The sequence below is a fragment of the Tenrec ecaudatus genome, chromosome 16 (genome assembly GCF_050624435.1).
Source record: "Tenrec ecaudatus isolate mTenEca1 chromosome 16, mTenEca1.hap1, whole genome shotgun sequence".
Classification (NCBI taxonomy): Eukaryota; Metazoa; Chordata; class Mammalia; order Afrosoricida; family Tenrecidae; genus Tenrec; species Tenrec ecaudatus.
Genome location: NC_134545.1, coordinates 885,354 through 913,254, shown reverse-complemented (window position 1 = coordinate 913,254; position 27,901 = coordinate 885,354). Strand labels below are relative to the sequence as shown.

Genomic DNA, 27,901 nt, shown 5'->3' with positions numbered 1-27,901 from the left:
GGGACTGCAGGGAAACGGGAAGAGGAGGCAGAAAATGGCAGCAGGCACTCAGGGCCCCCCTCTGAGCTGGAGAGGCCTGACTGCCCAGCTCAGTCTCTGCCGCCCACCCCTGTCTGGTCTCTGGAGGGGGCTTTTTAAAAGCTCCTGGATCCACAGCTGTTGACAGCAGCTTAGGAGCAAATCCTGGCAAAGCCTGCCGGATCCTGGAGCTCACAGGGCTACCGGGCCCTACTACCACACCAGGCGAAAGCGGGTGGGCCTGGGAGCACTATCCTGAGTGGACAGGCTGCTGACTCTGGGGTGGGCGCCTCGCCCCCTCACCCCTCCCAGCCTTGGCTTCAGTCCAGCTTTGCTTCTGTCCCTAGTAACTACTTCTTGTGGGTGGGGAGGGGGACTTGCCACCCTTCCGTGGCCCCTACCATGGACGTTCCTCTCTGGGAGACTGCTGGGAGCCGCGTGTGCAGCAGGCTGGTTTATGACGCCCTTAGCATCCCCTCTGTGTCATCGACCACCATCATGCTTACCTTGCTTGCCTCTCGCTCCTGCTTGGCTGCCAGCTAGGTTAGCACACAGGCATCGTTTGCATAGTTCTCAGAACACATCACGGGGGTAGCCACAGGCTTCAGTCCCCGGGCACATTTGCGAGGTCTGGGATTTGAAAGAGGGACCGGGAGCAAATTCCCTGCCCAGCTTTACCAAAAGCTGGCAAAGCCTCAGGTAACTCAAGGTCCTCATTTTGTTAACTCCCGGAAGCAGAGGAAACAGATGCTCTCTGAGGGTGCACTGAACATTGACTAGTTGGACCCTCCCCTCCAGGAAGTATGGAGGTGGGGCCTGTAGCTGGATCGGCAGAAGAATAAATGGGTGGAAGAGGAATAGAGAAACAGGTGGATGGCTGTTGTGAGGCCAGGTGGACCAGAGAAACAAATCCAAGGAGACTCGGATAGGTGTAGGAAAGAGCTTTATATCAAGAAGTAATTGTATATCAAGGATACATTCCGCCCCCCCCAAAAAAAAGAACACATCCCAGCCCAGTCTAACTCAAGTCCCTGTCTGATACTAGTCCATAAGTTCCTCTTCAGACTCACACAGCTACATGCAGTGATGCAGAATGCAGGAAGGTCACCGGCCGGTGGATGCAAAGTCGAGTGGATCCAATGGCGCAGTTCATCATCACAGGGTTCTGACAGCAGGAAGTGAAGGTGGGGGTGGGGTGGGGGCTGTCCTAGGATCTTCCCTATGAGAAGGCCATGCCATAGAGTCAGCATCAGGCTGTGACCTGATTGACAGGCTAAACTCCACCCATACACTGTTATACACAAGTTGGCATGAAATTCTGTACTACCACAGATGTATGGATGGATGGTGGATATATAGATGGGTGGATGAATGGATGGTGGGTGGATGAATGGGTGGATGATGGGTAGATACATGGGTGGGTGGATGGATGGATGGATGGATGGGTGGAAACAGGTGGGTGGATGGATGGGTTGGCAGAAACACGGGTAGGTGGGTGGGTGAATGACGGTCCATATAACATCCTCCTCTGATAAATTCACCGCTGAATCCATCATCCATGTTACTGTTGTTATTGTCAATGCCGTTGAGTCAGCGACCCTGTGCACAACAGACCCAAACACTGCTCAGTCCCATGCCAAACCCTGCTGCACAGCTGCTCCTACACTCGAGCCCGTGTGGCAGCCAGTGTCCGTCCATCTCCTTAAGGGCTTTCCTTGTGTTTGCTGCCCCTCCTCTTTACCAAACGTACTGTCTTCCTGGGACTGCTGTCTCCCGACAACAAAGTATGTGAGATCGAGTCTCGCCATCCTTGCCTCTAAGGAGCACTCTGGCCACGCTTCGTCCAGAGCGGATTTGTTTGTCCTTTTAGCAGCCCACGTACTGTCAGTATTCGTCTCCAGTGCCGCAATTTAAATGCGTCGATTCTTTGACGGATGTCCTTACTCAGTGGACAACTTTCACACGCAGAAGAGGCTATTGAAAATACCGTGGCTTGAGTGAGGTGCACCTTAGTCCTCAAAGTAACATCTTTGCCCTAAAGAGGTCTTGTGCAGCAGATTTACCTAATGCAATGGATCCATTGATCTCTTGACTGCTGCTTCCATGAGCATTGATTGTGGATCCAAGCAAGACCAAATCCTTGACATCAATCTTTTCTCTATCCATAGATCTACTTAGTCACCCTCCGTTTGAGTCCACCCTGTTGTGAGTCTGTCCACTCACACACCCAATAGTCTGACCTTGAATCTTCCTGCTCACCCACTCATGATGAGCATCCACTCACCGGCCCAGCAATCCTTCCTGCCACCCCAGCCACCCACAAATCGATTCACCTTTCACCCCTCCCATTCATTGAATCCACCCCTAGCCCCCACTAGCTCTTCTGTGTTCCATCCACCCACCTGCCAGTTCCTCCCATGAGCATGAACTTACCCATCCATTCATTTGGATACCCTAGCCTCCCCCTCATTCTTCTCTGGTCTAACCATTCACCCAACCACCCCCCTATCTATCTGTCACCCACTGTCAATGCAGCATCAGCACCCCTCTGCCCCGGTATCCCAACAGGCGGGTCTGGGGGCAGAATGGAGGCTGTGTGATGGGTGTGCGTTGCGTGACTCTGTGTGGAGGCGAGTGTTACCTTGGAAAAGCTGCAGGGAGGAGTCTACAGGCCAAGAGAAGATGGATGGCACCTGGTACAGAGCGCCTCCTCCCCGCCATGTTAACACAGTGCCGTTAGCTCAGGGAATCAGAGGCCACCTAGTTTAATTGCCACAGTACCACACAGAGTTGCTGCACCCACCCGCTCACCAAGGCAGGCAATTAGCACCCCAGCAGCAGAGGAGAGGGGAGGGTCGGGGGAGGGCAGAGGCAGAGGAGCCCACAGAGCCGTTTGCTTCCCTGTGAAAGTCATTAATCGTCCTGAATCCCAAGTCAGGGGCTGACACCACTAATGAGCAGTCTCACAGGAGGAGCCTGCCCGGCCAGAGAGACTCATCTCTGCATCTCCCTTCTCTGCCTCCTCCCCCCATCCCTGCCCTCCCCTCCACAGCCCTCTGAAGCCACCATGGGCGGGGGTGCCTTACAGCCCTCCTCTCAGGGAACAAGAGCCAGCTCTCCACACCGACTGTCAGCCTGTCAGGCGGCCACTGACGAGGACAAGCCTATTAAGTCTAGCCTCTCGGAATCGCCTCCCACAAGGAGCGCTGGGGAGTGGGGAGGCGCCCAAAGACTCTTAGGGATGCTGGGGGCACTGGCAGGGGCGGCCACACACAGGGAGGAGGACCTGACTGCTGGGATGGGCCAGCATGTTTTGGGGGTCAGGCTGAAGGCATGAGAATGGGGGTCTTCATGTCTTCTTACCCCTCACCCCATCTTTCCAGACTCTGCCCTAGCTGAAATGACTGGGAAAGGGAATTGGGGGGCAGTTGACTGAGATGTAAGGTGAGGCTGTGGTTGGGCCATGCTCCCCGCTTGGCAGATGGCACTGGCTCTGTTCCCTTCGGCCACACCCCCACTTTCTAGGCCATATTGGGGCAGGACCAGTAGGGCAGGGTACATTCCTGGAACCCTGTGGCTGGTGAGGGGCTTCAGGAGAAGCTTGTGCAGACTGAGCGCTCTTGTGGGGAGACACAGCAGGGTCCTTGGGTGCTGAGCCCACCATGAGCAGCTACTGTTGGGGTGGGGGGGACGTCTACTGGCCAGGAAACCTGGTAGAGCTCATCACACATCCTACCACAGGGACACCTGACCCAGGCCCACAGGTAGAGGGTGGGGGAATGAGGCACAGACCCATGAGAATGAAGCATGGGCCAAGCAGAATGAAGGAGCCCTCTGTCGCATGAGAATTGGACTATTGATCATAAGGTTGCAGATTCAAATCCGCCAGGTGAAGGCTATCGGCTCCAGCCGAGATTCACAGCCTCGCACTCCCTACAGAGTTCACAAGGGGGCATGGCCGATCAGACTGGCGCATTGATCGATCATCGGGAACAATGAGGCCAGAGCCTGGGCTGGTGGATGGACACCTGTCAAGGACCAGCACAGATGGGCAGTGTGTCCAACTGGGATGATCCCCTGCCCAGCATGCTTGTCCCTGCAGCCCCAGGCAGGGGGTCAGGAGCCAGCATCTGGAGACCATAGCCCATGCCCCCTGCCGACATGCAGAGAGGGGCACCAGCCTGGGGAGGGTGTGGTAATAGGCAGGGGCAGGAGTCAGGGCTGCGCCACATCTGCCAGTCTGTGCAGAAGCTCAGAGACCTCAGGGGCCTTTGACCCAGCCAGCCTCCATCCTTTTCCAAGGCTGCTCCTGGACTGGCTGATAGCCATTCAGGCATGTTGTGTGGGTGATAGCCATTCAGGCATGTTGTGTGGGTGCAGGCCCTGCCCAGCCCTGGGGTCGTCCTGGGGTCACTACCCCACACTCGGCCTCCACAAGGAAGCAGTCAGTACCCTCCCAGAGTCCCGGGCGCAGGGCAGAGTCTGGCTGCCCTGGGCAGTGTCAATGGCAAGGGAGCGTGCAGAGAGAAGCCTGGGCCGGAAGACACTCCAGGGTGTCTATGGTTGGGGGCTTGGCGTAGCGTGGGGCAGGAAGCAGAAGCCCTGTGGGGAAAGAGGAGGAAAGAGTGCCTGGTGTCCCATGCAGTGACACGGCAGGAAGCCCCCCCACCCACCCACCCCCCGCCGGCCGCTTCCTGGGGATGGAGTGGAATGCTGGAGGCCTTTGTCCCTGTGCATGCATGGGTGCAAGTGTGACTACTGAGAAAGCCCCCTCTGGGAGCTGCACCCCCTCCTCTGTGTGACCAAGGACAACCTTGAGTGTGTGCCTCGAACACACAGATGGATCCCCCAATAACCAAGTTGAGAAACGGCCGCAGAAGCAGACACAAATGAAGCCTGATCCACCCAGGGCAGTGGCGAGCCCGAGGGTTAAGGAAAAGGATTTTGTAGGGTTTCTTTTTAATAATTCCTTTTATCGGGGGCTCTCACACAATCCATACCTCTATTATGTCACGCACTTTTGCACATATGTTGCCACTATCATTTTCTAAACATTTTCTTTCTGCGTCAGCCCTTAGTATCGTCTCCTCTTCCCCCTCTTCCCCTCCCCTCCTCATGAAGCCTGAGTAAATTATAGATTATTATTATTTTCATTTCCTACGCTGTCCGCTGTCAAGGAGCAGGTCTTTGTGGGAAGAAGCAGGCGGCCCGGCCTGGTCGGGCGGGTCCGCGGGTCGGGCACAGCTCACATGTCCCTTTTCTCTCAGCACTTGTGTGAGGTCCGCTTGACCTTCAGGACCGTGAGCAAACCCTAACCATAGGCTGCGGTGTGGTGCTTAGACACAGGCCACGTGAATGCTGCCAGGTCAGGATAGAAGCATGGCCCTCTTCTGGACAGGGCCCAGCAGGGCGCCTGGGGCAACCCCTCTTCCATCAATTGGAGGTGCAGTGGTGACCAGGGTGACTGCCAACCATGAGGTCGGCAGTTTGAAACCACCAGTGCTGGGGGGAGAAGGAAGAGGCTCTCTGTACCACCAAGAGTGACAGTCTGGGACCCTCAGGGACAGCGCTGCTCTGCCCCACAGGGTTGCCAGGCGTCATGGGTTCAGTGGCAGGGGGAGGGCACTTCTCCCTCTTTCCAGTGGCCTGGCCCCTCTGACACCCAGTGACATCAAGTGCATAGAGTCATGCAGTGTGTACTGCTTGTACACTTCTCACAAGGGGCCGTGGGGCACTGTGGGTTAAGTGCCGGTTAACCGCCCAGTCAGCAGTTCAATACCACCAGCCTCTCGGAGGGAGAAAGGAGAGGCCGCCACCTGAGGGGCCCCGAGCAGCAGTTGCATTCTGTGGCTTTGCGTCGTCGGAATCGATTTGAAGGCAGCGGTTTGGTCTTTGCCCATTTGTCCTCGTCAGCCCCGCTGATTCATGTTTTCCAGCGACGATAAATTAAGACCTCTTTAAATCGTTAAGAAAAAGAGCAAAGATGTGTCTTTGAGGCCTAACGAGGGCCTGACCCGAGCTGTGGTGCTTTCAATCACCTGGCTCAGAGCTGAAAGCTGGACCCGGAGGACAGAAAGACAGAGGACAATCAATGTGTCTGGATGAGGGAGCTGGTGCAGCTGATGGAAAGTCCCGAGTTCAGCCCGGAGAGCAGATAACGCTGTGTCCAAAGAGGTGCAGCCTCACAGTGTGCCTCAGAGGCAAGGACGGACGGCAGGACGCTGGGAACCTTATGGGACGAGACCGCTCCCTGGAGAAGGGCCCCATGCTTGGTGTGTGCGTCCTGGTGGACTAGAGAAACAAGTCCAGGGAGGCTCTTATGTGTACAGGACAGAGCTTTCTATCAAAGAGTGTGAGAATGATGATGGCAACAAATGTACAAATGTGCTTGACACTATGTATGTATGTATGGTGATAAGAGTTGTATGAGCCCCCAATGATTAAAAAAAAAGTAATTGTATATTGAGATAACATCCTAGCCCAGTCCAGATCAAGTCCAAAAGTCCGATATTAGCCCATATGTGTGATACCAAGCTATGAATTCTTCTTCAGACTCACACCACACATGCAACGATGCCGAATGCAGGAAGATCACAGGCCAGTGGGTGGAAAGTCCTGTGGATCCAGTGGTAGTGGAAGTGTCTTGGCGCTGGCGTGGGTCTCCACGTGGCTCCAAGGCTCTGGATGCATCAGCATGGCTCATGTGGCTTGTCAACAGGAATGTCTCCCATGGAGTCTGTGTATCTGGCCTCCAGTTAGCTATTTATCTCCATAGTGCCTTCAAATGATGTCATCAGGCTGCGACCTGTTGACAGGCTCGACTTTGCGAGTTGACAGGGCATTACGTAGCTGCCACACTTGGCAAAGAAGACTCGCTGCCCCTGGGCGGGTTTGACTCATAGGGGCCAGCCTGTGCCACAGGGTAGGTCTGCCCCTGTGGGTTTCGGAGACTAATTCTCTGCTGGAGTAGAAAGCCTCGTCTTTCCCCTGAGTACAGACGGGTGGTTTTGAACTGCTGAGCTCACCGTTAGAGGAACAGTAAAGGAAGACCCTCGACTAGATGGACGGACACAGTGGCTGTGGCAATGGGCTCCTGCGTAACCACCCTTCTGAGGGCGGCCCCACTGGGGCAGGGTCTGCTCTGTTGGACGTAGCGTCTCTGTAGGATGCTGCCAATTTGAGGGCACCTCAGTTTGAGGATTGAATAATAGCTCATTGAGAAAAGGTACCCTTGTATACAAATGGCTCCCTGCTGTCAGGCAGTGTTGCTGGGGGTGTCCACAGGCTGTGCTGGGGGCATCCCGAGGCTGGTGGCGTCCCCTGTGAGCTCCTGTTTGCTGAAGGAGGCCCCACCACCACTGGTTCGTGGGTGTGCACCCACTTCTGTTTGGAACAAACCTGCCCTCCCACCCTGGTGTCAAGCCATATGCGGACCCATCACTTAGGTCTGGGAGTGGAGGGGCTGTTTCGCAGGGGAGGGGTCTGGTTGTCAGGGAGCACCACAGTGTCTCCAAGTGGGTACCAGGGGTCCCCAGGGCAGGCGTCGGGACCTCAGCTAGCCCCGTAGGCCCTGGGACCCCTACGCCCTGGAGTCTGGCGCAGTGGTAGCCCCTGCCCTAGTCCGAGCTTCTGCCTCGGCTTGCCCCTCATTTCCCTGTCGGTGGGGGTGGGGCCTGTCTGCACATGGCCTGCATTTAATCTCCAGGTGCCTGGAAAGTGGCTTTTCTTCTTTCATCTCATCCCTGCTGTCCCCAGCGAGCCGGCCCAGCTTTCTCCACCACAGCCAGTCTGGTCAGAGCCCTTATGAAAGGAAAAACCTCTGAGGGAAAATGAAAAAGCCTCTGACCTCAGCTGCCAGAGGCCCGCAGAACAAAGCCCGCTCTCCCTCCAGGGTGCAAGTCAGGGTCTGCCCCTGCAGCCAGCCAGCCAGACCCTCCCTCCCTCCCTCTCACTGTCCTAAATGAAAGGCTGGGACGGGGGTCCTCTACAGACACAGAGGCCACTCACAAAGCTGGGGAGAGCTGTGGTCAGGGTGGTGGCCTCAGACCTGAGCTCTGTCCCCCTGAAGCCTCGGCTGGCATCATCCCCATGGGCAGCCCCTAGGCAGCCACAGGGCCAGTGAAGTCTCCCACCATCTGGCTTCCCTGGCACTGGGGGCTGGGTGGGGCCCCTAGGGGCCCCTGTCGGGAGGACAGGCGGTCTGCTCTGTCATCCATAAATGTTGCGGATGTCCTGCTGGACTGCCCAGGCCCCGAGCTGAGCTGCCCAGACAGGGGCGAGCTGGGGTCCAGCTGAGGGCTGAGGGAGCGCTCAGGCTTCTTGTTGACCACACTGAGGGTCAGCTGGAGTGTTTACAGTTCTGGACCCCAGAGGGCACACTGCCCGGCACCCGGATCCAGGCACTTTCGAGACAGGCAATCATGGGGTGAGGTGGGTGGGGGCTTCCAGTCTGAGCACAGTGGGGGCTCTGTCTGCCATCTGGTTACCACGGCAACCAGAGGCCCCACCAACTGGACTGCTGCCTGCTTCCTGCCGTTGTCCTGGTGACAAGATGCAGTACAGGGGCGCGGCCCCCTGCCACTTTCTTCTCAAGGTCACAGGACAGACCAGGGCGGCGGTGTCCCCAGAGTGGCCTCCTGTTTCCCACGGCCACCTTGGCCCTGCCATGGGTGCCCCTGGGCTCACAGCCTCAGGTCCCTGAGCTCCAGGTCTCTCTCCCTGAGTCTAGGAGGCTCTCAGTGCAGGGACCTCACCTCAAGTCCAAATGCTTCTTCACTGTCCTGAAGTGCCCCCAGCCTGTGTGGGATTGATTGGCTTTTACACCAGGAAACCCAGTCTATTTCAAGGCAAGACCTCTGCCTGGCTGATCCTCTCATTTGCATGGTAATCAACCAATGCCTGCAAGGTCACTTGATCTGGCTGGGTGCTTTTACACACCTGATTTGCATAGAAGATTTCACAAGCCCCATGCCAGCTGGTGGCCCAGGCAGTCAAGGTTAGCAGAACTACAGCCCCAGGGCCAGAAGCCCACGTGTACAAGAAACCACTGCAGAGGTATCGGGCCCTGAGCCCCGGGCTGCAGCACCCCTGCCCACCCACCTGCCCCCATCCCACCTTCTGCCCCTGCTCTGCCACTGCAGGGCCCCAGGAGGTGGGGAGGAGGGCAGTCTCAGGGCCAAGGGATGGGCAGTGAGCTCAGTGCAGCCCGGGGGTGTGACCCACTTTGGCATCAGTTGGATTGGAAATCTCGGCGCCTCCTGGGCTGGCACAGTGCCTGTCTCTGAGGTCCTGGGTGCAGGAAAGGGGGCGAGCTCCTTAGATGGAGTCTTGGGAGGGGACTCCAGCATCCTGCCAGGCCCTGCTGTCCTCTTGCCGGGCTCTGCAAGGGCTGCCCTCAGGGGTGGGGACAGGGCTGGGGCAGTTTTACACACAGTCCTGGCTACCGTCCCCCTCTCAGTTCTACTCCTTCGAGCAGCTAGGTGACCAAGGACAGGACAGTCCCTGCCCTCTAGGTCTCCCAGATCAAAGGCCCCGTGTCCTGTGGGGACAAGTGCCCTGTGCTCAGTGTCACACCCTGTTGCTGCCCCCACACCTCTCCCAAAACCACCTCCACTCACTCTGCTCCCAAGATAGGTGGTGGTCCCTGTTCTCTGTTCCCTGGAAAGGCTCAGGTGCCACTCGAGTCAGGACTGCAAGTCTGAAGGCGGGCTCTGGGCAGTCACAGTGGGCCCTTCCCCAGCTCTGCTGCCACCTGACCGGCATGGCCATGCTACAACAGTGACCAGCAGGTGCTGAAGCGGGCAGTGCCCAACCTGAACCACTGTTCCGGCAGCCCTTCCTTCTCCTCCGCACACACCCACCAGGATGTGTTCCCCCCGCCCCCTCGGACATCCAGCTCCTGCTTGTTCTGAGTTCCTAGGGGGCTGGGGTGCTGTCTGCTATGTCCCCAGGTGTGTCTAGTGCATGAGCCAGTGCCTGGCACAGAGGAGGGACCCGCCTTTGTCAGGGGACAGAGAAGGGACTTCGTGAAAAAACAGCGGCCTCTTGCCCCTGGGGACACAGCGCCTGCAATCAGCAGTCACCAGTGAGTGTTGTCCCCACTAGGCCAGGTCTCAGCCTGACGGGGCCCAGAGCAGCGCCCAGGAGAGCCTTTCCTCTGTTTGCAGGGCCAGCCGGGTCTGAGGCCAGCACCGGGCCCTTCAGAGCCAGGGCCCGGGGGCGGCACTTACAGATCAGGCTTTTGAAACAGTGGCATCCTGCATGGCGTGGGGTTTCTGAGGGCCAGTGACAGCTGCCAAGGGAAGATGTTTTCACCCCGACTTCCTCGTAGGGAGCACCCTGCCTGCGCATCTCACTCCACGTGCCCAGGATGTCTGTGTGTCCTGCTGTTTGAAAAAGGACAGGACTGGGAGACCCTGCTCACTCACTGGCTGCTCCAAGGTGACATGGCCTCCTGGAAGATGGGTGGTGATGAGCAGAGACTTGGGGGGACACAGCTGACCATGAGACCCGAGTCTCATGTAGGGACCTGTCACCTGGGCTGAGAGACAGGGTGTCCACCCGGAGAGTGGGATGTGGGGACACAGGTGAAAGCGGCGTGGCGGGAGCAGTACCCCAAGAAGCAACAGCACCCCTGTCTCCACGTGAGTAACAAAATCCTGAGTGAGTCTCTGGGGGGAGGGGAGTGTTTGGGACTGGAGCTGGGTCTGTCCATTTGTCTGTCTTTCAGGGACCTCTGCAACCCACTGAGCTGGCTGCCTGTGCTTAGGGCAGTTTAGATGCATGTCAGCTGTCTGTCTGCCTGTCTGCCTTTGAGGGGGCAGTCAGGCCCACCTGAGCTAGGTCTGTGTGTCTGTCTGTGGTAGGGGCAGTCAGACTCAAGCTACATCTGTCTGTCTGTGGTTGGTACAGGCGGGACTCACCTGAGCAGGCTCTGTGTCTGCATGTCTGTCCTGTCCCAGGCTACCTGGTGGTGGCTGAGCCTCCTGTCCCCACCTCTGTCCCACTGTTGGGTCGGGGAGTGGAGCCCTGTCTGTATTCTGTACGTGTGTGGAGTGCGTGGAATCTGGACCCGGCCAGGAGCTGCCTCGTCTGTTTCTGGAGATACTGAGGTATCACCTACACCAAGAGACGGACACCCAACTCCTGACCAGAGTAGGACCTGTCCTCCATGCCTGGGTCCCAGCATCCCATGCTGTGTGGTCTGGACTCAGGAGAAAGTGTTTCAGGGGACCAGGAACCGGGAGCAGGGGCACTGAGTCAGCTCAGCACAGCACAGACCTGCCCCCCAGACCCAGGGATGGGGCCCTCAGGGTGGGACTGCCTCAGGAGCAGAGGGCACAGAGATCTCCATGGGGAGGTGACCTGGGAGGACCCTGGGGCATATGGTTCTGTGGACCCCCACACACATACACCCTGGCCACTTCACCCTCCCCTGTGTCACTCTGAGCTGGGTTCCCTAGTTCTGCACCCCCAGCCAGTAGCAGGAGCACCCAGTCCTCTCCAGGGCCCTGTGGCTCCTTTTTGCCAGAGCCAGCCTCAATGAGCCCTCCCACTAGGGACAGACAGACAATCCCGCTGCACACAGACCTGCCCTCGATAGAGGCCGAGTGAGTTCATACCAAGGAAACTTCAGCCAGTACCTATCAGCTCTCAACCCAGGGAAGGTAAGATGCTGGTTGCAGGACGGACCCCCAGGACACAACACAGACCCTCGGGACTCACCATGGACGCCCAGGACTCACCACAGACCCCCCAGGACTCACCACACACACCCACGACACAGCACAGACTCCCAGGACTCACCACAGACCCTCAGGACACTCCACAGATGCCCAGAACACAGTATAGACCCTCGGGACTCACCACAGACCCTCAGGACTCACCATGGACCCCCAGGACTCACCACACACCCTCAGGCACACCACAGAACCCCAGAACATACTACAGACCCCCCAGAACACAGCACAGACCCTCAGGACACAGCACAGACCCCCAGGACGCAGCACAATCTCAGGACACACCACACACCCTCAGGACACTCCACAGACCCCAAGAACACACTACAGACCCCCAGGACTCACCACAGACCCCCAGGACACATCACAGACTCCCGGGACCCACCCCAGACCCCCAGAACACAATACAGACCCTCAGGACACAGCACAGAATCTCAGGACACACCACACACCCTCAGGACACTCCACAGAACCCCAGAACACAATACAGACCCCCAGGACACAGCACGGACCCCCAGGACACAGCACCCCACTGATGGTCAGACACAGCACAGACAGTCGGGCCCATGCCCCAGACCCAAAGCATATGAAGGTCCACTGGGAAAACAGAGCTCCGTCTTGGAGGAAGTACAGCCAGAATGTCCTTAGCGGCAGGGTGGTATGGCTTGCTCTCCTGCACTGGGAGACAGTCCCTGGCCAAGAGCGGCCTCAGGGTTGAGCAGAGGCAGTGAAGGGGAGGGAGCCCTTGAGGGGATGGGTGGACACCGAGGCTGCAACAAAGAAGGCAAACTTAGCAACGACATTGAGGCTGATGCAGGGCAGGCTGGTCTCTTGGTCAGCTGTGCACCTGGGGTCCTTGTGAGTTGAGGGGTGAGACCCCTGAGCGAGTGGGCCCCCAGCACTGCCTAGGAGACATGAGTCCACAAGCTCCGGCACAGGGTGGGGTCTCTCGGCCACCCAGGACTCTGAGGATCCCTAAGGCAGCATGAGGCCTTCTGCTACCCATGCCTCAGCAAGGTATGGCAGGGGACAGTGACCAGAGGGGGCGTGTCTTCAGGTGAAGCTGCCTGCCCTGCCCACCAATGTCCCTGTGTCTCAGTACAGGATGCGTGTGGAGGCTGGGTCCCCATTCCCTCCCCTCCCTCTCCTAGGACATGCCAGTCGGCCGGCTCCTCTGCTGGGCCTGTGTCAGGCCTGTGTCAGCATCCCGAGTCCTCCCCTGACTGTCCTGTGCAGGCAGGAAGGGAGGTCCAAGCTGTGCACTCTGATGCTGCTGCTCCCTGGCCTCCGGATGCCCTGAGGTTGACTTGAAGACCCACCCCCTCTCCCCCCAACCATGGTGATGGCGCCATAGCAACCACACAGCCCCTCCCACAGTGAGCAGCAGGAGCTCCTGAGTGGAGGTGATCTGAGTTATGGACCACGCAGTCTGGGGCCACTGTGTGTGTGTATGTGTGTGTGTGTGTGTGTGTGTGTGCGCGTGCGCGCACGCAGGACCTGGTGAGAATGGACAGGGGATTCCAGACCCCCACCGTGGAGACGGGGGAGGATGGGAGGGTGAGGGGAGATGGAGGAGTGGGGAAGGGGTGAAGTGGAGAAGGAGGGGTGGAAAGGTGAGGGGAGATGGAAGAGGAGTGAAAGGGTGAGGGGACATGGAGGAGGGGTGGGAGGGGTGAAGTAAGCGACCCTGCTTCTGGGCAGTGCCCACTCTCAGGGGCCAGAGAGGGGCCTTCACCCCGTGTGGACCCCTGACCAGCACGGGGCCTGTCCTCCCCGTCCTGGGCTCAGTGACTTTCTCTCCAGCGGCCCCACCCTCCATCCACCTGGACATCCATCTCCGCTGCTGAGCAGGGCTGCTGCCCCTGGACTGAGAAAATCGATGTCAGCGTCGATGGAGAGATGAGCAGAGAGCCACTTCGTGTCAAAGCTGCTTACGTCTCTCTCCAAGTGGGGCAGAAGCACTGGGCACTCTGACTGGCCTGGCGTCTGTCCCGGGGACCCCCAGGCTGCAGGAGAGCCCCGCCTCTCACTCCCCTTCTGGGCAATGGAGTCTTCCTGGACCTGTGGGTGCCTTTGGCAGACCACAGCACTTTCAGTGCTCTCGCCAACATCGTAGTTCAAATGCATCCATTCCTCTTCTCCTTTACTGTTCAACTTTCATGTGCAAATGAGGCATCAGGACCTACCATGGCCTGGGTCGAGCCCACCTTAGTCCTCAAAGGTACCTCCTGGCTTTTCAACGCTTCAGACAGGTCTTGTGCAGCAGATTCACCTGTCAGCCTGGCCGCTGATCCTTCGTGAGTAGGCCTCCTGTCAGTGTCACGGAGGTGGGCGCTGGGTCATGGCGTGTGTGGAGCCACCAGGCGTTCCGTGAGGATAAGGTGCAGTCAGGTGAAGTCACAGCTGGGCCGCTCCGCCGGCGTTCATCACGCCCATTGTCTCAGGTGATAAAGCTGCTGTGGACTCACTGCTGGAACGTGTGGCTGGTGCGGATGGAGTAACCCTCCCTGAGGCTGCTCAGCTACCTCCCTTGGCCAAACCAGCACTACCCCCATGCCCAGGCACAGGGAGCAAGCAGATGGACTGGAGCCCCTGCCCAAGTGTCCAGGTGCCAAACAGACCTTTGCTGATGTGCAGGAGGGGCGCAGGGCACCCTGGGCAGAACCACGCATGGGTGACAAGGAGGGATGAGCTGAGGAGGAAGCTGCCTGTCCCCCCAGCACCTGCGCAAACGCCACACCCCAGGTCCCTGTACACACTCCTCGTGGGACCTCGGTGACATCTGAGACTCAGGACAGTTCCAGGCCCCGACAGAGGCCCCTGCAGCCCCAGCCTGCCCATCCCGTCCCATCAGCTCAGAATCTCAGGCTCCTGCATCTCCTCAAACAGCCTCCCAAGATGGCCCCAGCCCCAGACCTCGGCGCCGTGCAGGCCAGAGTCCGGATCCAGGCAGGGCCCGGCCGCGGGGACTCTGTCAGGTTTTCTTCTCAGGTGCTCTCTCGAGCAGAGCTCAGAACTGTACCGCCTCCCTCCTGTCTGGGAGTCTCAGCCTGGCCCTCCCCTGGGGGAGGGACAACTAGAGATGGGCGATGGGGAGGGGCTAGGTAGATGGGGTGCCGCGAACTGGTGCCCACTATCATGGTTGCCATCGACACTTCTACATCGTATGCACAGAAGAGAACCGTTCGTTGGCACGGGTTTTCCCGTGCGTGTGGTCAAAGAAAGATTTTATATTTATGTATGTATTCATCCTGACCATTCCGTGGCCAGCATGTGCACCTGTCCCTGAAACAGGCATGCTGCTGCTGGTACACGTCCTTGAGTCCTTCTGCCGGTGAGCCCGTGGATTTCAAAGGAAGTGCGCCGCCTCAACCTGCACCGTGCTCACCATCGTGGCCGTGTTTGAACCCCTTGTTGCAGCCGCTGCCAGGTCACTCCATCTCCAACAGAGCCTTCCTCTCACTGCAATTGCGGACCCAGGTGGTTCAAACAGCTCGTGAACAAGGAGGCCTTGGCCACTCCATGCCCAAGAAGCCTCGTGCCAAGGGCACGGTAGCACAGGGGATGGGCATTTGCATTCAGCCTCCGGGAGGAGAAGAGTGCCTGCTCACAGCAGGTTCTGACAGAGCTGGCTTGTTCTGGCCGAGAGCAGTCTGCTGGACCTGGCTGTGAGCCGCTCTAGGACACAGAGCCTCAGCCACTGTCCCTGGTTTCACGTTCAGAGCCCAGCACACTCAGCCCGCGGGCAGGACGGCTGGCCCCGTGGTGAAGAACGCGGGCTCCGGAGTTGACTGTGACCCTGTGTGCCCTGGGTCAGATGGAAAGATGCCTGGTAAGATGCCTCCTCTTGTTCTCAGACCCTCCCGCTCTGGAGCCCTGGCCTCTCGCCTGGCCACTGTCCCACAACTTCCCCCTGATGCACCTGAGTGAGGGAAGCGGGTGGAGGTGCTGCAGGGATTGCACGATTCTGTGGCACGTGACTGTTACGGGCGGGGTTCGATGTGATTGTCAACATGGGGCTGCGTCAGTTTTGCCACTCTGCTGGATGTCGGATACGCCATCGCAGAAGCAGGGGGAAAGGGGGGCAGGGGTCTCACTACCATGGAGAAGGAAGAGCCAGGAGTGGAATGAGTCCTGTGGACCCTGAGATCCCTGAGCATCGAAACACCTCCATCCAGGAGACGATGGACCATGGGGCTAGAGGAGTGGCAGCCCCAGAGCCAGAGGGTGCGACGGAGCAGTGGGCTTCCCGGACCACCAAGGGAGTCAAGATGATGCCTTTGGCCAGGAGGCTGGCTCACAGAGTGGGAGGGCTCCAGGCCCTTAACTGGGGAACTAGCTGGTGCACACAGCTGGACCTGAGCTGAGGTTGGCGGGCAGGCAGCATATTTGTTACACTGTCTGAGCAGGACAGAGGCCAGGGGGTCTCATGGCTGAGATGTCAAGGACCAGAGAGAGGCCTGCGGTGGCAGAGCTGGGCAGAGGCTGCCCTGACCAAAGAACTGTCCTGAGCGTGTCTGACGGAACTTACAAGTCAGGTCATGTTACCATGTGGCCGGTGAGCCCCGTGGCTATGGCAATGAACGTTCAAGCCCGGCAGAGAGAGCGTGCCGGGAGAGGGCCTGCAGGCGTCGGAGATGGCGGTGGTTGGAGGGTGGTGGAGGCAGGTATGACACTGACCCAGGAATCAGCCAGGAGCTGATAAGCTTGACCCTCCTACCCTAGTTGCACTCAGGGTTCCGCCGCCCACTGTCCGGGCCTTTCCTGATAATCTGATCCCCTGTCCTGGCCTGCTGTCCCCCCCCCCCGACCCCACTGTTGTGGTGAGGTGCCCTCAAGTCCAACCCCAATCCTAGCGACCCCAGGCACAAGACGAGGACACGCTGCCCTAAAGCCTGCCCGGCCCTGTGCCGCCCTTCGTCGTTGGCATGTGTGAGCCCATCGTGGCAGCCACGGAATCCACCCGTCTCCCAGAGGAGCTGCCTCATCTTTCGCAGACCCTCTACATTAGGCAGCATGACGCCCTTCTCCAGGGGCTGCTCCCTCCTGAGGACCGAGTGGTGATGTTCTCTGCACCGCTTGTCCGTCATCAACTTGGTCTGCGGTGGCCGCCATACACTTGTGACACGGGCCGCTAGGCCACCGGTATTTCAAAGCCCAGTGGGGTCACCTGTGGTGGGCAGCTTTCTGTGGAGCCTCCAGACTAGTCAGCCTGGTGACTTCTAAAAAGGATCAGTGAAAACCTTATGGCTTCCCCCACCCTCCTTACCCAGACCCTGTCCCCAGGTCCTCCCATGGATGCCATTGCATGGGCATGGGTGGAGGGGTGTTGGGGGCACACAGTACTGTCCCCCTCCTTCCCTTTGCCTTATCTGTATTTTCATATGGGTTCCTGCCCCACCCCGACAGCTCTCCCTTACAGTCCAGTTCCATGCGGTGGGCTCCCCTAAGAGTTCCACCCTCAGCTCTGAGGATACCAGTCCCTCCTCCTATTGCTGCACCATCCCGGGGGTGGCACCATGTCCTGCTGCCACAGACCTCCATTCAGCTCTTCCAGCCGCCGGCTCTTCCAGCCACCAGCCGTGGCTAGTGAGGGGCCCAGCTTCCGCCCGCTCCAGCCACCTGCCCCGCTGAGTTTCCTGACTGGACTCTGACTCTCAGTGAGATGAGCTGCCAATTCTGTTGTTGCTAGGGACCCTCGAAGGTGAGTCCAGCTCCCGGCCACCCCAGCGAGTAGACTAGACCCGATCCCTGAGAGTTCCCAAGCAACCTTCTTTACAGGTCTTGCCCACGGAGTGGCTTGGTGGGTTCAAAGGTCAGTCTCCAGGTGCAGAGCCCAGCACTTCCCCACTGTGCCACCAGGGCTGCTTCAGGCCATTCTGGACCCAGAGAGTGTGTCCAGATCCACCAAGACTGTATAAGGTGCCCTGGTGGTGCTCCGGGTCCAGCGCTGGCGGCTTGGGAACCACAAAGTCCAAGCCCACTAGCAGCTCCCCAGGGCAAGATGAAGCCTGGGAAACCCTTTGCAGTAGCTCTACTCTGTCCTCTGAGTCAGAATGCCTGTGAGTCCGAATGGACTCCTTGTGATAGTGGGTAAGGATAGTGACCGTTTACCTGTCTCCCCTGGTTGATTAGGACTTAAGAGTAAGAATAGTGCAAACTAGCCAATCGTGCCAGATGCCCCGCTCAGGAACCATCCGCCCCTTTGTCAGACAGTGACTTTATTCGAGGAGAAGGTGATCGGTGTTCACCGTTTCCCAAGGGGCCACCCACATGACGGACAGCGCTGGATGGTTGGGTACCATCCCATCATGGATGCCATCCATCAGACTTCTGTCATCCCTGGGTTTCTTTGTAAGCTAGTTATGTTTTTATTTAAAATTTAACATTTAATACATGGGGGTAGTTCTTAATGTAGGATAGGATTTATATTCCATTTCTTTTACTTAATATGTGACTAAGTTCTCTGATTGTAGGCACCCCGGTGGCATAGTAGGTTACATTTCAAGGTTAGTAGTTTGAAACCACTGGCTACTCCTTGGGAGAAAGATAAGACTTTTTATTCCTGGAAAGTTTTATTCTCTGAAACTCACAGGGGCAGTTCTACCCTGCCCTATAGGGTCAGGTGTGAGTTGGAATCGACTCGATGGCAGCAAGAGATTTTCTGATTCATACAAAAGATTGATTCATCTTTTTATGTTTATGTTTTTATTTTCTTCTCGAGACTATATACACAGGAAAACACACCAATTCAACCATTTCAGCAACACTGACGAAATTCTCTGAGTTGTAATGCATTCTCACCTCTTTGGGTTGTTCCTCCCTCCCTCATTAACATGCATTCACGATCCTCTAAGGTCCCCCTACTCTCCAGCTGCTGCTGTCAATTTCATCCTGCCTGGTTCTTCAAAGAGCTTAGTGCTGAACCCAGGCCTTTTTATGTTAAGTTTAACTACTGTTCCATTTTAAGAAGCCTTCAGGGGCTATTTCTGGTTTAAGGTTTCTAAGTTATCTCAGGGCAATCATCGTTTCATGGATTCACCAGCCTCTAGAAAGTCTGGAGTCCGTGATCATTTTAAAATCTGTTCCACATCCCTACCCACCCTGGGATCAGGATTTGTCTGTAGACTCTCTCATCAAAATCTCAGAGGTGTTCAGTGATGGGAGCCAAGCACCATCCAGTTCTTCTTGTTTCGCTTCTCATCCCATTGACTTTCCTCCCTTTGTGACACCACAGAAACACAGATAAACACGTTGTTGTGCCTTAGATCTCTGCTCGCAAGCTTAGAGACAGCTGCCCTCCAACCTAGGCAGTCTGTAATGACCTAGGCGGTAGAACAAAAGCTCTGAACACACGATGAAGCCAATGACCTAGGCAGGCCTATGAAGCCATGGCCAACCCAAGGAACCAAATCCCATAAGATTTTTAGTTGAACATCAGCAGTCTGAGCAGTGACGTTTCTTTCCCTTTTATGATTGTTGTGTAGTCCATAGGCTTGTCATTGGGTGATTTTCAAAAGTAGATCACCAGGCCTTTCTTCCTTGTCCACCTTAGTCTGGAAGCACTACTGAAACCTGTTGCCCCTCACAGCAACATGAAGCCCCCCACCCCCACCCCCGGCAAGGCAGGTGGTAGCTGTGCAGAGGGTGCATTGACTGGAAACTGCACCCTGAGAAGCAAGTCTCCCGCATGGAAGCTAAGGGTCTCCTCCTGAGTCAACAATGTCTTCCAGGCCAGTAGACATCTGGGGTTACTCGATGTCCTATGATGTGGTGGGAAGGACTGTCGAGACAAATCAGCAGGCACTTGGTGGAGATCAGGGAGAGGGAGTTCCCAGTGCCGTGGATGACCCCAAATGCCCCTGAGATTCAGACATGGGTTTGGAACCAGGGGAAATGAGTTAAGTCAAAGCCCTTTGGTGGCAACTCTTTGTTGGCATGTTGAATAAATGAAACAGTCTGCTCCTGTAGAAGTTTACAGTCTTGCAAACCCTAAGAAGTGCTTCTGCGATGCCCTAGAGGCTTGATACCAGTAGGAGCCAAATTTGACTCATAGCAACCCTACAGGACAGAACAGACCTGCCCCCTGATGGCATAGTAGTTAGAGCGCTCTGCTGCAACTGCATGGTGTTCAAACCCAGCTAGCTGTCAGTGTCTGTGAAGATGACAGGCTGGGAACACCACGGAGGGTTCTGCTGTCCCCTACAGGGGAGCCCCTCACATGCACGAACCCATTTCAACCCTAACAGCAGCAAGACCGGCATTCTTCTGTGGAGAAGAAATCAAGAGTCCAGACTTGGGGTGGGGTGGGGGAGAGAGGGTTGTCTCCTGAAAAACGAAGTGAACATAAGCTAGTCCTTTTCTGAGCTCCTACCACTCCAACCAGCCCTTGCCGCTATTCCCTGATGTGGCAAATGGGGCCGGGAGGGCAGAGTAGAACTGTCCCACAGGGTTTCGGACGTTGTCCATCTTCAGGGGTGCAGGTGGTGTGTGAGAACCGCCTGCTTCGGGATTAGCAGCCGGGCGCTGAGTCCGCTGCGCCACCAGGGCTCATCCAATAGGTGGAATCGGGTGTTACGGCTGTACAGGGGCTTTGTCGCCGGCCGGGGACCACGGTGACAAAGCCCTTTGACGCCCGCTATGGCAACCCCCTGAGGTGGGTGGGGGCCGGGCGCGACGAGCTAGAGAGCAGGGAAGAGGCGGGGCCCGAGCGCACCCCGAGTGACCGCGGAGCGGCCGGGGTCACCGCAGTGCCCGTCGAGGGCCCCCAAGGGCGAGGCCTCCGCCGCCGGCCCCTGCCCCTTCCGCTGGCCGCCCTTACTGCCGCCGCCCGAGCGCCAGGAAGCGGCGCGCGGTTCCCGTCCGCACTTTCGTAGCCGCTCGCTCCCGGCGCCTCAGAAGTAGACGGCTAAAAATTACGCCTAAAAAGGGCACAGCGTATCCGCTAACGTGGAGGCTCTCCAGAATGCAGACGCCGCCATTCATGGGTCTCTTAGTGGCGCCGGTGGCTCTCGGAGTGGCGAATCTGCGGGTGGCTTTCCGGAAGTGCGGGCGCCCTCCCGCCGGAAGTAGCGCTGCCGCCATTTTGTTACCCGCTATGGCGGCGCTGTTGAGGCTGGGGCCAGGATGCAGAGCGCTTGACTGAGGGGGTAGGCCCGGCTGCAGCATCGCGGACTTCGGGGCGGCGCGGGAGAGGGTCAGCCTGGACGCCGCGGACGCTGTCATGTACGGCGCGGGCGGAGGCCGCGCCAAAGCCGAGAGGAAAAGCGGCGCCAAGGAGGAGGCCGGGCCGGGCGCTGCGGGCAGTGCGGGGAACCGAGTGGAGCTGCTGGTGTTCGGCTATGCCTGCAAGCTGTTCCGGGACGACGAGCGGGCCCTGGCCCAGGAGCAGGGGCAGCATCTCATCCCCTGGATGGGGGACCCCAAGATCCTCATCGACAGGTCGGTTCCTCCCCGCCCGCCGAGCCTCCCCTCCTTCCCCCGCCCGATGGTGACTCGATGGCTGGGACTTTCAGAGGGGGGGGGTTCTGGAGCCTCCCCTGTGCGCACGCCCTCCTGGTTCTGGGGGGACCGGCCCTGAGCCCGGCCGGGGCCCCGCGGGCGGCGGTGGAACCCTTCGTGCCTGCCCCCCACCCCCGGCGCGAGTGACACTTGGCATTTGCTCCCCGTGACCCCCCGCCCCGCCTGGCGGGCCCGGAAGTGGAGGCCGGCCAGTGGCTGATGACCCTCATCGGCGCCGCCGTTCTCAGGGCTGGTTTCGCGGTCTCTTCGAACCGCAGGCGGAGTGAGCCGCCTTTTCAGATCAAACCGGCTCCCGCTCTCACCCGCCCGGGAACGGGCCTGGCTGAGGAGGTCTGCCTTGGAAAGGGCGGCAGTCGCGTGATGTAGGCTGTTTGCTCCCCTCTCCTGGCCTCAAGCCTCCTTCTCCGGCCCTTCTAGCCCTCCTCACTGGGAGGGGGGCGTTTTGTTTTGTTTTAAGCCGATTTAGCAGCACTCCTTCTGGGCCCGAACTTGAAAGAAAGCTAAGCCCACCATTAAAAGTACGGACTAGTCTCCACGGGAACGAAGCCCACCCACCGTTTGAGGCCATTTAAGACTGGATTCTGCAAACCCTGGAACTGGACTGTAGGGACGATGTCCCGCCTGGCCAGAGTGGAGCCCATTAATGACCCAACAGGCTGATGCCACCCTGACCTTTCCTCTTGGCGGTCAGGTCTAGAAAGGAGACTTGTGACATTAGGGCCACCAAATGGGCTCAGATCTGCCTCCGGTGGCGCCCTGCATGCCCTCCTCGTCCCCTGGCAAGTGTCATGTTAACTAAAGTATTCACTGGGACACTTAGTGCTGAGTCTGGTCGGTGATGAAGCACCTTGGTAGCACAGTCAACCCCCAAGGTCAGTAGTCTGAGCCCCCCAGCGGCTCCTTGGGAGAAAGAGGAGGGCAGTCCGCTGACTGATCTCTAGCCTTGCAGATCACCCTGTCTGTGACTTGAGTCAGGCCCTCCAAAACTGCTGGGGAGCAAATGCTACACATGTCCCTGTGTACTATCTTTAAGTAATCATCTTCGTTTGTAAGTTAAGGAGGTTTACGGCAACAGGCAATTCACTTTGAAATGAAATAAAATTTGACCACTTAGCTGCTCTGGGATATGAACACACACACCCTGCCCCGTTTTCCCTTGTGAGTGACCCTTTTCGATGATCCTTTTTTTGTCCGGTGGCAAAAGTCCAGGGCGAACTTGAATTTGTCATCGTGTGTTTGAACTTTGCAACCCCACATCGGAGTGTTTTCAGTAAAGTTCACTAACTTACTAATTTGCTGCCCGACAGTTGCACGCTGACCATTAGCCTATCGGCCGAATCTTTTCTATTGAGAGCACACAGTTTCTCACCTTCACTGGCTGAAGTGCCTTCTGTTCTGTGCAAGGAAAACCTGGCGGTGTCGCTCTGTGTCATTTCCCAGGGGCAAAAGACAGAAAGAAAATGTTTCTGCTGCCTCTTCTAACGTTTTGCTCCGTGTCCAGTGAACCTCCTTAAACTGCATGTCTTTGTTACTGTGCCTATGTCTGTGTGTCTCTCTATCACATAACCAGAACTTATTTCCTCAGCCAAGTGGCTAGGGGGCGCGCCTAGCCAAGATTTTACCTCCAATGGATGCAAGTTTCTTTGGTGAAGATCTCTCCTGAGCGTTCGAGACTAGCAGAAAGAAGCGAGGAAATTTCCACCGTTTGGTTCTTTCGGATAGGTATTTATGTATTCGGTTTGTGTGAATGTAAGCTATGATATTTGACGTTTCAGAAAAAAGAATTAATTTTCTTTGTAGCAAGTGGCATTGAATGTTTAGCCAAACCCTAAATGGTAGGCTCTGCCAGTGAAATGGATACTGCTCCTGCTACGAATAAAGGGTTGTCCGCCCGTAGCTGTTACTCGGATTCTATCGTAGATAGGTGTGTAGATTGTGTTGAGATTAACTGGCGTTTTTAAAAGTAGGAGAACTGTGGGTGAGCAAGTTAACTCTTAAGTCTGAGAAGTTTTGCTGTTGGCTTTAATATTTTCCCTCCTTTGCTTTGATTGGTAAGTATGTGAATTGCACCTCCACACAGAGCCAGACTCTGGGTGCTTCACATTGACCCAGGTGTTCGCCTTGCAGATACGATGGGCGTGGTCACCTCCATGACCTTTCTGAGTACGATGCGGAGTATTCCACCTGGAACCGAGATTACCAGCTGTCGGAGGAGGAGGCGAGAATAGACGCCCTGTGTGATGAAGAGAGGTATTTAGCCTTGCATACGGACTTGCTTGAGGAGGAGGCAAGGCAAGGTACTGCTCAAGAAAAACTTACTTAAGCCACAAACTTTACAAAAAAATTTTTTTTAAGTATTTAAAAATTTACTCCCATTCATTTTTTTATACTCACTCTTTCTGATGTTATCTTGACAGTACCCAGTGGATTGGAAAAACAGGAGTCTTTGCGTATCTGAGAGGACCTCAGGATAGTTTATATATAGAGCCACAAAGAATTTTCCCAGCTTTTGAGGGCAGACTGGGATTTGAAAAAAACAAAAACCAAACTCTTTAACTGTTCTTCCTTAACAGTATCGTATAAATGAAAATTGATGTTCTTGTCTTTGCCGTAACAATCTCTTCAATACAGTCCTTAATCCCCAAGTTTTCTCAGCAGGAAGAAATGTTTCATAAAAGACGTGTATTCTCCTGTCTGTGGGTAAACATGTGCTGGCTAAAGTACATATTGATAGACATAATGTGTGTATTTTGAGAAGCGTTTTCACCTCAAAAAGAGAAAGTGTGTTGTATGCGTTACTGATAGCCACAACGTTAGAACTGTGTAAGTGTTTTCTCAGTAAATTTCTGTTTTTGTTAATAAAGTTTTCATTTTTCTTCAAGAGGAAGAATACAAGCGGTTGAGTGAAGCTCTGGCCGAGGACGGGAGCTACAATGCAGTGGGGTTCGCCTATGGCAGTGACTATTACGACCCCTCAGAGCCCACGGAGGAAGAGGAGCCTTCTAAGCAGAGAGGTGAGTTGGGTAGGCGGCCGGGTCAAGGCTCTGGGCACCTGTACACACCCACATTGTGTTGCCCTGGCACCCAGAGAGCACAATGCCACCCCCTGCTGTGCTTTCCCCAACTCGGCCTTTAGGGATGCACTGGTGGGGGTGGGGGTAGGGCAGGGAATTGAACCCCACTTTTTTCCTCCCCAGCTGCTGTGAGCTGCACTGCCTGCTCACTTACTCCTCACTGTGGAGACTGTGCTTCCAGGTGGTGGTGCTTGCTTGGTTCTCCCGGTGACCCTCCTGTGGGCTGTTGATTGGGTGGGTGGGTGGCATGCGTTCATGTTGTGCTGCTGGCTGTCGTTCGGGTTGGACGGAGCAGTGAGCAGTGACCCTGTGTACAACAGAAGGAAACCCTGCCCGGTCCCGCTCTGGTTGCTGTGTTTGAGCCCATTGTTGCAGCTGATGTGTCTGCCCATCTAGCTGAGGGTCACCCTTTTTTTTCACTGGCCCTTTACCAAGCAAGATGTCCATCTGTCCTTCTCCAGGGACTGGTCCCTCCTGGTGACCTGCCCCGTGTTGCCTTACTCCCTGATTAATTTCCCTGTACATGTTCTTCCACTGCTGAAGCAGAGACAGAGACCCAGCAGGAGGACCCCACAGCACAAGAGCTGGGGCATAGATATATGATACTTTAAAATAAACATCTGCATGGAATGATGGTTTTCAGTACGTGCTTTTGCTGGGAAGTTTGAATATGTACAATAATAGCTCACTAAACCTGGATCACATAGCTTACACCTGGCAGATGGCCATAGCCTCTTGGGTAAACCCCAGAGAAACACCAGTGCACAAGCCTGAAACCATGAGGCAGGATCACGTGATCCAAGACACCCTGTATGCGAAATGCCTTGTATGTGTCCCAGGTCATTGCAGTAGTGTCTGGTGGGGCTTGAAGGACTAACTTATCTATCCCTGTGTAACAAGTCTCCTAACGTGTGAGAAGTAAGACATGCTCAACTCTGCCCCACAGGATTGCTGTCAGTTGGAATCAACGCAGTGGCAGTAGATTTGGTTTTGAGTTTTGATTCTCGATGTCAGGGGTCCTGGGGATGCAGTAGGTTAACTCTTAAACTCCAGGCTGGTCGTTCAAACCCTGCAGCTGCTCCACAGGAGAAAAATGAGGCTCTCTGCTCCCATAAACATGTACAGTCTCAGACCCTGTGGAGTAGCTCTCCTCTGATTTAGGCGGCTGCTCAGAGCCGGAGCGGCAGCAGTGGGAGGGGCTAGATGTCAGATCAGTGTCTCATGTTCTTATTGGGCCATGCAACATCAAATTGGTTACAGTGGCTAAATTTTAAAGACTTCCAGTATAATTTAGTTTCTCCCCTAAGTTGCATTATGTGTTTTCTTTAGCCAAGTTCTCGGTTTTGTTTTACAATCTTTAATCATGTTTTTAGAATTTTGCTTTACATGCTGATAATTGGGGTTTTTTTTATTTGTTTTTGATAATTGTTTTAAAGGGAGTTGGGCTCTTGAAACTTAACATTTCTTGCTGCTTAGCCTGTGCGTGGTAGAAGTACCATCCAAGTAGGTGCACATGCACATGCGTATTTGTGTGATAGGAATTCAGTGTAGGGCCCAGGGCTGCTAACTGCCAAACTTAATTATTTTAGTGCAGATTTAGTGTTTTTTAATGTTATCTTTAAAAAATAAAAGCCTTCAGTAAATGCTAAAGTCTATTAAGACATTAGTACCTATGAATTTTTCTGTAGCACACATTTCGTGACAGTCTTTTAAGTTGGTCATCAGCTCAGTTACTGAGATGTACGTAGACACCTTCGAAGTTAGAAAGTTAGGGTGTGCATTGCCTTGTCTAGCTCATGGCAGGCAGATGGTGGTCAAGTGAGCCCTTAGTGGAGAAATAGAGACGGGGGAATGGTGCTGCTTGCTTGCTTATATAGGGAAGGTTATTTGCATGGGTGGAGAAGTGGCAATTTTGCCCGGGTATTTTACTTCGAATGTTGAAAATCAGTTATCTAGTGAATACAAAGTTATGATCCTTCCAGGGTCACTGTGAGTCAGCGTCAAGTCCATGGCAGTGAGTTAGGTTTGGAGAGTAAGCATCGCTCCCTGGTGGCGTAGTAACTTACACATTGGACTGCTATCTGTAAGGTCAGCAGTTTGAACCCGCCAGCCTCTCTCCAGGAGAAAGGCAGAGGTGTCTGCTCAGAAACCCACAGGGCACTTCCACCCTGATCGTGAGTCAGCTTGGACTGGACGGCAGTGAGATGGGTTTGTTTGCTTTGAGGGAGTGAGTTCTGGGTCCTACAGAGGGACTTGGTGATGTTCCTTGGGCATATGCACACCCGCTAAGGGCTAGGAAAGCAGTGAGGAGAGTGTGTTGTCACCTGCCCAGCTCCTGGCAGGACCAGGGCCGGCCTGTTGATGGTCCCCCTCCTGCCCCTCCCTCAGGACAGGCCTGAAGGCAATGTGGCTGGCAGGAGCCCAGACTCACAAGTGGGGGATGGGTTCGCTGGCCCTGGGCACAGCCCTCCATGCAGTAGATGGGGCGCAAGCTCAGGCAGTGGTTCCATGGTGGTGGCAAAGTGATGGGGGGGCCTCACCTGCCCTGCTGATGACCGTGTTTTCTTCCTACACAGAGAAGCACGAGGCTGAGAGTCTGGAGGAGAATGAAGAGCCCTTTGTGGCCCCCTTAGGGTTGAACGTCCCTCCTGATGTGGAACTGGTACGTGTGCCTCTGCTTCTCCCAGCCCTGCACCCCTCCGCCCTGTAGGACAGGGTGGAGCCGCCTCTGTGTGTTTCCAGGAAGCCCCGCTTTCTCCCTCAGCAACTGTGGCTTCACATTGCTGACCTTGCAGTTACAGCCCCGCGGGTCACTGCCTGGGCTGTCAGTCTCCCCTACTGTCTGTCCTGCTGCTGCTGCTGCTGTAAGTGCTGCTGTGGGAGAGCACCCTGGGGACTTTGAGCTGCAGTGCGTGAGGACAGCCTCTGAGTCGGCGCGGAGGGCGGAGGAGGACTTGTAGTGAACCACTGGCGCTGCAGTAAAGACTCGCGCGGTCTGCCGTGCCGGAAATGCAGGGCTGGTGTCGCTGCTATGCAGCCCTTCGGTCTGGCATTTTCTGGGGTGGCAACTGAGATACGGACCCTTCCTGGCGCTTCCTTCCCTCTCTGACTTCAGTCCAGTGTCCTGCTTTGTCCTGACACAGTCCCTGGGATGTGCATGAGGACAGCTGGATCCCATGCCGCTCAGTCCTGGTGGTGGCGGGGTGCACCTGCTTTACTGCATGCACCCCCACCCAGCGTGGGGGCCTCAGGCCGAGGGTGCAACACAGGATATGTCTGAGCCCAAACCAACACAAGGAGGCTGTGGGCGCCCCTGGCCCTGCGCCCAGCCCTTGGCAATGATGTCATGTGCAGCCCTTCCCTGGGAGGCAGCTATCACCCCGCTGACCGAGACTCAGCACAGTCACACCTCACCGCCTTCAGGGCCCTTTTTATGAGCTCCTTAAGGACTTTCCAATGTCGGGGCTGTGTGTCCGTGTGGGGGCAGAGGTCATACTCAGCTTTTCCTGTGGCGTTTTCTTGACTGGACTGCAGGCCTCGGCCAGAGCC

At 56.2% G+C, this 27,901-nt stretch overlaps 1 protein-coding gene across 3 annotated transcripts in view; it reads left to right on the top strand.

Moving 5' to 3' along the window:
* The first annotated feature begins 20,828 nt into the window (after window positions 1-20,828).
* SFSWAP (splicing factor SWAP) overlaps window positions 20,829-27,901 on the top strand; it is a 53,848-nt gene continuing 46,775 nt past the window's right edge. Inside the window, exons 1-4 of one of the 3 annotated variants that reach the window (XM_075535044.1) lie at window positions 20,829-21,197; window positions 23,406-23,575; window positions 24,161-24,292; window positions 26,929-27,014. In XM_075535044.1, coding sequence (XP_075391159.1) covers window positions 20,980-21,197; window positions 23,406-23,575; window positions 24,161-24,292; window positions 26,929-27,014 — 606 coding nt within the window. In that variant the 5' untranslated portion in view covers window positions 20,829-20,979. Of the gene's footprint in view, window positions 23,576-24,160; window positions 24,293-26,928; window positions 27,015-27,901 lie in introns of all 3 variants that reach the window. The other 2 variants (XM_075535046.1, XM_075535045.1) reach the window with 2 other exon arrangements.